The 11427-nt window shown below is 38.2% G+C and overlaps 1 protein-coding gene across 1 annotated transcript; it reads left to right on the top strand.

The window, feature by feature from the left end:
• The first annotated feature begins 3230 nt into the window (after positions 1–3230).
• LOC133867417 (thaumatin-like protein) lies at positions 3231–4754 on the top strand. Its single transcript, XM_062304179.1, has 2 exons — positions 3231–3403; positions 3735–4754. The coding sequence occupies exons 1-2, from the start codon at positions 3337–3339 to the stop codon at positions 4418–4420; spliced, it is 753 nt and encodes a 250-aa protein (XP_062160163.1). The 5' UTR covers positions 3231–3336; the 3' UTR covers positions 4421–4754.
• The last annotated feature ends 6673 nt before the right edge of the window (positions 4755–11427 follow it).

Raw genomic sequence — 11427 nt, 5'->3', positions numbered from 1 at the left:
ATTCATTTCTGATGTACTTCCAATTTCCAAATCTTCCCAAAATACTACGCATCCGAAGATTTAAGACTAAAATAAAATAAAAAAGTAAAGAAGAAGATAAGACTATTGCGACCAATACCTAGATACGTAAAGCCCTACGTTTTAAAGATACGAAGACCCACGATCCGAATACGTGAAGACCCACATTTTGAATATATTGAGACCCACGATTAGAGAATCGGTTTCTTTCATATTCCAAAAAAATCAATTCAATTCTTCAATATAAATATATACGAACTTATAAGTATTCTCTACGTTTTAAAGATATGAAGACCTACGATCCGAACACGTGAAAACCCACGTTTCGAATACATAGAAACTCACGATCAGATAATCGGTTTCCTCCATATTTGAAGAAAACTAATTTAATTCTTCAATATAAATATATACGAACTTATAGGTATTATCTACGTTTTAAAGATATGAAGATCCATGATCCGAACACGTGAAGACCCACTTTTCAAATACATGGAGACTCACGATCAGAGAATCGATTTTTTCTATATTCGAAGAAAACCAATTCAATTCTTCAATATAAATATATACGAACTTATAATTAAGCATTCTCTAATAGAAATTATTGTTGTTAAGCATTTATACACATTCTTTTAAAAACCAAAAATCTGTGACATAGTATCGAAAACTGTATTCGACGTATTCCAAAAGAACTGAAATGATTTGACCGGAATGATTTACTGTTTGATTCATCACAGTAAATAATTCATCCATTGTTTTTCTAATTCATCAATTGAAAGGAAAATAGCAAAAAAAAAACCTTTGGAGGGGTGCTGATCGAGTCATAGGGCACAAGCCGCACAACCAATTAGCTTAGAACAGGAACAGCAGACTAGCAGAGTGATTCCCTTGGCCACGTGAATTCTGCTTCTTTTTCCTGGGATGCGGACAAACCTTCCCCCACCATCTGACAGCCTCGAGAACTGTAAAGGTTCGTCCTCAGTCACTCCACTCTCTCGCAACCGCAGAAAAATAAAAAGGCAAAAGAAAACTGTTAAGGCATTCTTAGTAGTTTTTTAACTATTGTTTTTTAAATATAGAAAACAAAACCATTTTTTATTTCTCTAAAAAAAAAATAGAATACAGTAGCTTCTCTTTATTTTTTTCCATATTATTAAAATATTAATTTTTAATTTTTCCTTTTGTATTTTTATTCATTTCTTTTCTTATCTCTCGCTCTTTCGCTCTCTCGTCTTCTCCGTCACCCGACTCTGCAACAACAACACACCCCAGTTCACGAGAAGGTGTAGTGCTACCCTCTTCCTCACATAATCACTCCGAAACCCAAAACAAAACCTTAACAAAATATACAAAAAAAAAAAAAGAAAAAAAAGAAAAAAGAAAAAAAAGAGTAAGATTTGAGCTCTAGAAGGATTTAAGCTTTGATTTTTTATTTTTTTATTTTATTTTTTCTGAACACATTATTGAGTTATTTTTGTAATTTGGATTTGATCAAAGAACTGTGAGTGAGTGAATCAATGGCTGTTGTTGAGAATGCTGGGTTAAGTGTGGGCTCATTGAGCCGAAGCTCGAGGTTGTGTTGCAGGAATCGGGTGGTGGGCCATCATCCAACGGTCACAATCAGGCCAAGCATGGCCTTGCGTGACACCGTATTGACCCCCATCACGATCAAGGGCTGTACATAAGACCTAGCAGAGCTTCGATGCAAAGATCGGGGCCCATCGATCCATCGACGGTGATTAATGGGGACGCCAACGAGAGCTTACAGTGGGATATGAGGAACTTGTAGGAACAAAGCAACGAGGAGCTCTCGGAGATCTCCGAGGTCCAGGTCATCCCCTCTCCCACAAGAATCGCAAGATGCGAGCCCATTTTCGGAGCTTGATATTCAGAGTTGAGAACGAGATGGGAGATGGGAGAGACGTTGAAGGAAGAGAGAGAAAGAATTTTGTGAATAAAAAAATGTGTTGGGAATTGAATAGTGCATTAAGAAGCATTGTTCATTTTTCAGGGAATAGAAAATTTTAAAGAAGCTGTTGTGGGGGGATTTTTGTGATATTTTTTTTAAACTTTTTTTTTCTAAATTTAAATAATAGACCCCCTCTAGAGAAGCTACTAAAAATGCTCTTACATCGTATCAAACACAGCAAAAGAGCTAAGGAACTCTTAAGGCCAAATACAATCGAATTAGTGTTATAAAGCATACAATTAAAATGAATGTGCCAAATAAATGATACGGTCCAATGAGATATTGGTGTATATGCCAAGAAAACTCGCCACCTTGACCGGCGGTCTGTGGCGAGAGATCGGTCCGCAAAAAAAATCAATGTTGCAATACATCGGAGAAGGAGCAACAACAACGATGGCATTCATGAAGATTGTATCAAATTCACTAGAAGTAGTTATTAGTCTGGTGTCCAAAAATTCACCGCATAAACTTCTGCAACCCAATTTGGAGGTCGCTATTAGCAAAAATAAGAAACCGATTCTCGCAAATGCATTTGGCGCATTCACAATAGCCTCTTTATAATTTCTCTAAATTTAACTCTCAAAATCTATTTTAAGGGTTTTAGCTAGTCACTTTTTTAAATCATTAAACAACAAATTCTTTAAATGTTTCTCTACTTTAAATAAATGTTATTTTTTAATCATTCATAATAATATTGTCACATGAAGAAGTTTTTATTTATAAGAAAAATGGAGCACATTAACACAGTTTGCAAAACATATTATTAAAAAAATTATAAAATTGTCTTTTTTTTCTCTTTAAATTTAAAGAGAAAATCTAACTTAACATTTATTAAAGAGTCTATTATTGTTTGAACATTTTTGTAGATTCTTTTGTTAAAAATATAAATAAAAACTAAATGTGAAAAGTACCTTTCACTTTTACACTTTACAATTGACTTCTTTGACACCAAATATTATTCAAAATCTATTACTTATTTACCTAAAATTTAATAATAATTTTTACCCGAAGATAGGGTGGGGAGCATTTCTTATTTTCTCATCTGTAGTTTGAAAAAATAAAGTTAAACTCACTTTACAACGGTCTTAGCTTATTTAATCATATAGGGCCAGTCACCACAATTCAGCCTTCTGTCTTCTCACATTTGAAAAAATCAACCAGTAGGGTTAGTGGGTTACCGTGCATCTTTACTTTTTTTTTTTTTTTTTTGAAGGGGTGCATCTTTACTTAACGCCTCCTTTTTTGTCTTTATAAAAGTCTACTTGGGTTAGCTGTTGGACAGGGATCTTTCTTCTTGGCAGTCCCGGTAAGTCCCTTTTTCCACCGTCCATCACTCTATCCCAGCTTCAGCCATGGCAGCGTTGTTGAGATCCCTCCTTGCTCTCCTGCTCTCCTCCCTCTTCCTTTCCCACATCCCAGGTACGATCTCTCTCTCTCTCTCTCTCTCTCTCTCTCTCTCACACACACACACACACACAGACATACATTTTAGACTTTTAGTGTTTCTTGTCTTAATAATGTAGCCGTCATTAATATGACTCTTACCTAACAATGCCACTCCGATCCATTTGTGTGCCTATCCTTCATTTTGTGGTCGCTTTTTCGGCTACTTTTAGTTCTCAGCCACAGACACAGAAGCACAGAGAGATACAGACCCAGAAACTTTTTTTTTTTTTTTTTTTAACCGGAATATGATCCGGGCTTCATTTTGTATCAGTGTGCTTATTCTACGTTTTTTGGCCATAAATAGCTGATGTCTCAGCCACAACTATAACGATGTACAACAAGTGCACCCACCCAGTCTGGCCAGGGATCCAACCCAGCGCAGGAAAGCCCATCTTAGCCCGCGGCGGCTTTAAGCTCCCACCAAAGAAGGCCTACACACTCAACCTTCCCGCCCTCTGGTCCGGCCGCCTCTGGGGCCGCCACGGCTGCGCCTTCGACGCCACCGGACGCGGCCGCTGCGCCACTGGCGACTGCGGTGGCTCACTCTTCTGCAATGGCATCGGCGGCACCCCACCCGCCACCCTCGCGGAGATCACCCTCGGTAACGACCAAGACTTCTACGATGTCAGTCTCGTCGACGGCTACAACCTCGCCATCTCCATCACCCCAGTCAAAGGCTCCGGAAAATGCAGCTACGCTGGGTGTGTCAGCGACCTGAACATGATGTGCCCCGTGGGTCTCCAGGTCCGGTCGCACGATAAAAGGAGAGTGGTGGCTTGCAAGAGCGCTTGCTTTGCGTTCAACTCGCCCAGGTACTGTTGCACCGGGAGCTTTGGAAGCCCCCAGACTTGCAAGCCCACGGCTTATTCAAGGATCTTCAAGGTGGCTTGCCCCAAGGCCTACTCTTATGCTTACGATGATCCCACCAGCATCGCTACATGCACCGGCAGTAACTATTTGGTCACCTTCTGCCCTCATCAGCAGCGCTAATCAGTGCCTTCAGGCTTCAGTAATATATATATATTTATATTATACTCCTACAGTATTAGTGGGTGATGCGTCTTGTATTAGGTATGAGATTACCAGTTCATGCAAAAGAAAAAGGCAGTGTTTAGATTAAGCGGAGAAAGGAAGGGCATTATGGTAAATCGGTTTGCGCACTTTTGGGTCTCCTATTTCGTCTCCGACATCAATCAGCCGTCCTTGTCATTATTTCTATGAAACTGTAAACTTTTATCTTTACTGCTGCATGTGACTTGTGAGTCGTGGCAGAATCATATCTTCAAGTTTTTTACTCTTCTAATTAACACGGTAATTTTAGCTACCGCCTTACTTTTTTCCAACTCTCTCCAATCCCCCCCCCCCCCCCCCAAAACCACTCTTATTATTTTTTTTTCCTTCATTTTAAAGTTGTAATACTTTTAGTACTTAATTAGGATAATAGAGTAAATTTCTCTAATAAAACATCACAATTCGATCTAAAATTTCTTTCATTCGAATCGAATTAATGGCAGCGTTAGCTAAATCATTTGTCGCATTATTAACGATACTACTAATATGGTGAATATACCAACTAAAAACGAATTTAAAATCATGCGGAAATCTTCTAATATTTTTTCAAATCTACACGAATTGTGATTTTTTGAAATCACAACTTTAACCCCTGGGAGCATATTACCTTCCTAAAAACAATTATATAATCCAATATCTTTGCAAAAAATTGTGACTTAAAAAGCTGTTAAAGCTTTTGCGACCATCGAACCTAGGGGACCCATTATAATCATACTCCTGGCTAGGTTCCCATTATAATCATACTCCTGGCCACATGCATAATTTACTCATGATCCCACATCTAACAGCGTCCTAGTTTACCTTATAATTATGCTTGGAATGATTGACAATATCACGTATATTAATGATGTGGTATACATACAATACTCTTTTTAATAAAGACGGCTAAATATTGCATTGAATACTTGTAACACTGCAATGAAATTTAATTAATTGGTATTGTTTTTTTTGAATGAAACTAATTAATAGTTAACTTCATGGTTCGTCTTTAATCTTATTCTAGAATAACAAGACCACAGGGATCTCATCCTCTTTGAAGAGAGTCTGTAATGGAAAACTCACTTAAAAGAATACAGATAGCATTCTAAAATCCACAACCACAAGAATAGACAAAGTAAACTAAAAACATCAGCATAAATAATAATAGTCGAAACTATAAAAAATACGGTAAAAAAATCAGTCATCAAAATAGTACAGGTCTAGACAGGGCCGGCTCAATGTATTTTGGGGCCTTAGGTGAAACTTCAAAATGGGGCCTTAAAAAAAATTTTAAGTAAGAAAAAAAAAATTAATTAATATTATTATTATATTAATTAAACACTAAGATTTCACGACTTTTAAGTTTAGCGCTAAGATTTTTCAAGTCATTCCTTCATTATCTAGTTGCATTCTATTAGGTTTTGAATTAAACAACTTGTAAACAAAAACAAAATATTCTATCTAAATCTTTTGAATAGGCTAATCATTTTCTATTTGATAAGTTACCATGGGCTTATTATATTGGGGCCTTATTAAATTAAGTCATTTTTTAAATTACTTATTTAGAGGCCTTAAGTTTTATGAATTTTTTTTTGGACCTTACTAAAAAAATTTTGGGCCTTAAATTAAAAAAAAAATTGGGCCTAGAATTTTTTTTTTTGGGCCTTATCAAATCGGGGGCCCTAGGCGAGTGCCTAACTCGCCTACGCTTTGAGCCGGCCCTAGGTCTAGAACCAAAGGTCTAAGAGTCACCAATATCAAGAGTCAAAGCCTACACGTAATGAGATACAACATAAAAATGATATCTATCTAGGTCCTCGCCAGCCATATGGGATCTAACTTCTCAAATATGATCCTAAGCATTGCTTCCAACAGGACCAATTGCTACTCCGAACTCTTCATCACAAAAAACTATAAAAAAAAAAAATTATCTATAAAACAATACATGTTTTATACGTGGAAAGATACAAGTATAAGTACATGACTTAGAGAGTAATAACACGCATGGTACATATGTTATCATTTGGCAAACTCAATTTAAGTTGAAATCACATGTAAGAGAATATTTTTTCATTATACAAGATGATGATGTATGTAATATAGCTATACTGTATATATGCTTATATCAAGAGTATCATATCATAGTTGAATTCCATATGGTTTATCCATGATATTAACCTCTTCCCAACATGGTTGGCGCTGCTTTGAGGGACTTGTAATATAACACTGGTGCCCTGTCGGTTATGTATGTATACGTACCATCATATACTGGCAACTCGACAGAGTCCGACATTGGGTGGCCCATGCTATTAGCAAAGATGTAATCGTGACCCCCATTCAAGAATGATGAGATGGTTACAAACAACCATTGTATCCAAGGCCTATCATAACACATTATAAACTTTTGACCATAAAGAACAACCCGTATAATAGTAAGCCCATGATCGTTTTTCCACACGAGATGATGTACCATGTCATATGATGAAATTTAATCTTCATCATATTTTACATGCATGCTTTCATAATTTCGTCATTTTATTATCTTGTCAGTAATCACACATTTTCACAAAATAAAGTTTACATTAATAAAATGACATTTCATGCAGTAATAAGTAAGTAAAATCTACAAATCAAACACTAATCTAGAATTAAAACCAAAACTAAGCAAAGATGTAAAACTAGCTAGAGACATACCAAATCAGTAAACTAGGCCATGCAAAATTAACTAAATAAAGCAAGAATCACTTAAGAAATGAGTTAGGTTAAGTCGGTTACCTCTCTTGAAGATGAAGGACTAAGAGAGTTCTTTATCTCTCTCCAGAACACTCTCTCACACTCACTTAAGGGTTTACTCACTGAAATGGACAAAAATGAGATGAAGAGGGCGAGGGTGGGGGATATTTATAGGTGAAGAGGTCGAAGTAGATAAGAATCAACTGATCAAGCTTTTAGCGAATGTTTGCCAAGCGTATCGTGAACGTTCGTGAAAAACCTAAGGTTAGACGATCGTCCAGCGTACGGCCGCGATCGTTCGTGGTACGGTGTGACACACATGCTGAAGGCATGTGATGGACTTTCCGAAACATAGTAAATGGGTTCGTCAGGTTTTCCGCAAATGCAATCTTCCTATAACCACATCCCCCACGTTTAACAATCTTTCTGAAAAGATGATACTTGTGCTCAAAGTGTTTCCCTCTTTTGTGATTACTCATTTTCTTGAATTGTGCAACTATCTCCACTATGGTTGCAAAACAACATAATTGGAGATTGTGCCAATCTCACAACACAGAGATCCATTAAGAATTTCTTGATCCAAACAATCTCATTTGTTTAGGGTCTCCTATTTCGTCTTCGACATCAATCAACCGTCCTTTGTCATTATTTCTATGACACTGTAAACTTTTATCTTTACTGCTGCATGTGACTTGTGAGTCGTGGCAGAATCATATCTTCAAGTTTTTTACTCTTCTAATTAACACGGTAATTTTAGCTACCGCCTTACTTTTCTCCAACTGTCTCCAATCCCCCCAACCAGTCCCTTTTCTTTATTATTATTATTATTTTCCTTCTTTTTAAAGTTGTAATACTTTTAGTACTTAATTAGGAAAATAGAGTAAATTTCTCTAATAAAACATCACAATTCGATCTAAAATTTCTTTCATTCGAATCGAATCTATGATATGTTTAATGGCAGCCTTAGCTAAACCATTTGTTGCATTATTAGCGATTCTACTAATATGGTGAATATATATACCAACTAAAAACGAATTTAAAATCATACAAAAATCTTCTAATATCTTCCCAAATCTACACAAATTGCGATTTTTTGAAATCACAACTTTAACCACTTGGAACATATCACCTTCCTAAAAACAATTATATAATCTAATATCTTTGCAAAAAATAGTGACTTAAAAATCCGTTAAAGCTTTACGACCGTCGAATCTGGGGGACCCATTATAATCATACTTGTGGCCGCATGAATAATTTACTCATGATCCCACACCACAATACTGAAAATTCTTAGAAAAACTGTTTGGTTACTTTTACCAAAACAGTGAGAGTTCATTGTATATATATAGCCAAGTTTGCTTGAAGCATTTGTACAAAGGTTTTTACAAGAGCTGAGAATTGTTGCTACAAGAAGCTAAGAATCAAGGGGATCAACATGATCAGTAAAAGAGGAAAACCAAAGCAGGAAATTTGAGAAGACTCCTCTTGAGGCTTGTCCTAGGCGCATGGCTGTGAAGAGTGCAGAAGAGCTGAATGCAGGGGCAAGAGCTGAATGCAAGGGCTGCTATAGCTACAACTGTTTGCAAAAAACATGGACACATGTTTTCTGTCAAAGGCTGCTGTCAATTAGTGCTTTGTTGACTTGGATTTGTTGCATGAGAACCTGAGTACATGGAGGATGCAGGATGACTTTGTGGGGGTTGCTGATTTGCTGCATGTGGGGGCTGCTGATTTGCTGCATGAATTGAGGAACACGTGGAAGAGGCTGAATTCACTTTAACACCTCCTACAAACTGAGAGGGGGTGGAGCAACTCTTAGTTTGTCACAGAGAAGGCAGAACCGAATGGCAGTATGCCATTTTGTGAAGAGATCGTCAATTTGATCCAAAGTGGAGATATATCGAATTTGAATGTCTCGATTTGTGACCTTCTCCCGGATGAAGTGGAAGTCAACTTCTATGTGTTTAGTTCGAGCATGGAAGATAGGATTGGAGGCAAGTGCTATAGCCCCGGCATTGTCACACCACAAAGTGGGAGGAGAAGGAAGTGAGATGTGCAATTCACGGAGAAGCATGCGAAGCCAGAACAAATCTGCAACAGCAAGAGACCTAGAGTGGTATTCGGCCTCGGTGCTTGACCGACAGATGGCATGTTGTTTCTTGGCAAACCAAGAAACCAGATTTGAGCCTAGGAAGATGCAGAACCTTGTAGTGGAGTGTCTGTCATGAGGGTTACCAGCCCAATCTGAGTCACAAAAAGCATTGAGGGAGACTTTGCCTTTGCTATAATACAAGCCACTATCAATGGATCCTTTAAGATACCGTAACACTCTCTTGGCTGTTGTCTAATGAGTTGTGGTGGGATTGTGCATGTGTTGACACAACTGGTTAACTGAGTATGCAAGATCAGGTCGAGTGAGTGTGATATATTGCAAGGCACCAACTACATGCCGGAATGTCGTGGGGTCTGAAAGAGCCTCACCATCAAATTTGGACATTTTAGAACCTGCAATGCATGGAGCACGATAGGGCTTGGAATCTGCCATGTTAACGCGCTGGAGGAGATCAATTGCATATTTAGATTGGCGTAGGTGAAGACCCTCAGAGTTTCGGACTGCTTGTATGCCAAGGAAGTAACTGAGGTCACCTAAGTCTTTTAAGGCAAAGTTGGATTGCAGTCTGTCAATAAGCAGAGTAATGATGGCAGGGTTGTTTCCTGTGATTATGATGTCATCTACGTAGATCAACAAGAAAACATGAATTGAACCAGCATGATAAATAAACAAAGAATAGTCCACATGAGACTCAACAAATCCATGCTCTAACAAAGCAGTAGATAATCTCTTGAACCTGGCTCTTGGTGCATGTTTCAGTCCATAAATGGACTTATGCAACCTACATACATGATTGGGAAAAGAAGGGTTCACAAATCCTTGAGGTTGTTCCATATACACCTCATCTTCTAACACTCCATGAAGAAAGGCATTAGATACATCAAGTTGTCTCAATTGCCAATCGAATTGCACAGCCAAAGCAAGGATTAACCGGATTGTGGCTGGCTTGATTACTGGGCTAAAGGCTTCATGGTAGTCAGTTCCACTATTTTGTTCAAATCCTTTGGCTACCAAACGTGCCTTAAATCTGTCCACACTGCCATCAGATTTTTGCTTCACCTTGAAGACCCATTTATTTCTTACAACATTGTGGTGAGAGGGACGTGGGCACAAGGTCCAGGTTTGATTGGAAAGCAAGGCATTGTACTCATGTGTCATGGCTTCAATCCACTCGGGTTTGGTGGAGGCTTGTTTAAACGTGGAAGGTTTAAGGGGTGACAGTGTTGAGAGAAAGGTTGAAAGGGGGTATCGTGAGACTTGGTACATTTTGAGGTCAAGGAAAGTTTTAGGTTTGGGATCTAGTAACCACATGGTTTGGTTGAATGGGAACAGCAGCAGGTGAAGAGAAATTTGGTTGAGGAGATGAGGGTGTTGCACTGTCAGAATCGGTTATAGAGTTTGTAGGGAAATGAGAGACTGTGTAAGGTAGTTGCTGTGATGGAGAAGTGGAGTGTGAATCAATTTCTTGGTCTGCTGAGGAGGTAGAGGTGGAAGTATGAGAGTGTTGAGCTGATGGGGTTTGAGTGTCTATTTGGGAGTTGAGATGAGAAAAGGAATTTTGAGAAGTAGATGAGATAGTCAACAAAGGGATAATAGAAGTACCTAGAGAGGCCGTGAGCTTGCAGGGACTTTGTGACAGAGCTGTATCCTTGGCAAGGAACCTGGATTCATCAAAAACCACATGACGAGAGATGTATATCTTTTGAGATTGAGGATCAAAGCAATGATAACCACGTTGGTTAGCACAATAACCTATGAAGATGCATGGTTTGCTACGAAAGGAGAGTTTATGAGTTGTATAAGGTCTCAAGAGAGGAAAGCAAAGACATCCAAAAGACCTAAGAACAGTATAGTTGGGAGGTTTACCAAAGAGTTTAGAGAAGGGAGATTCATTTTTTAACACTGGAGGTGGCAACCTGTTTATTAAGTAGACACTTGTTAAGAATGAATCACCCCAATGTTTTGATGGTGAACTTGATTGAGCTAGGAGAGTGAGGCCAAGTTCCACAATGTGTCTATGTTTTCTTTCCGCTATTCCATTTTGTTGTGAAGTGTGGGGGCATGTCAATCTGTGGAAGATACCATTTTGACTGAGATAAAG

The sequence above is a fragment of the Alnus glutinosa genome, chromosome 4 (assembly GCF_958979055.1).
Source record: "Alnus glutinosa chromosome 4, dhAlnGlut1.1, whole genome shotgun sequence".
NCBI classification, from domain to species: Eukaryota; Viridiplantae; Streptophyta; class Magnoliopsida; order Fagales; family Betulaceae; genus Alnus; species Alnus glutinosa.
The sequence above is the reverse complement of the archived record's forward strand: the minus strand, read 5'-3'. Positions and strand labels throughout refer to the sequence as shown.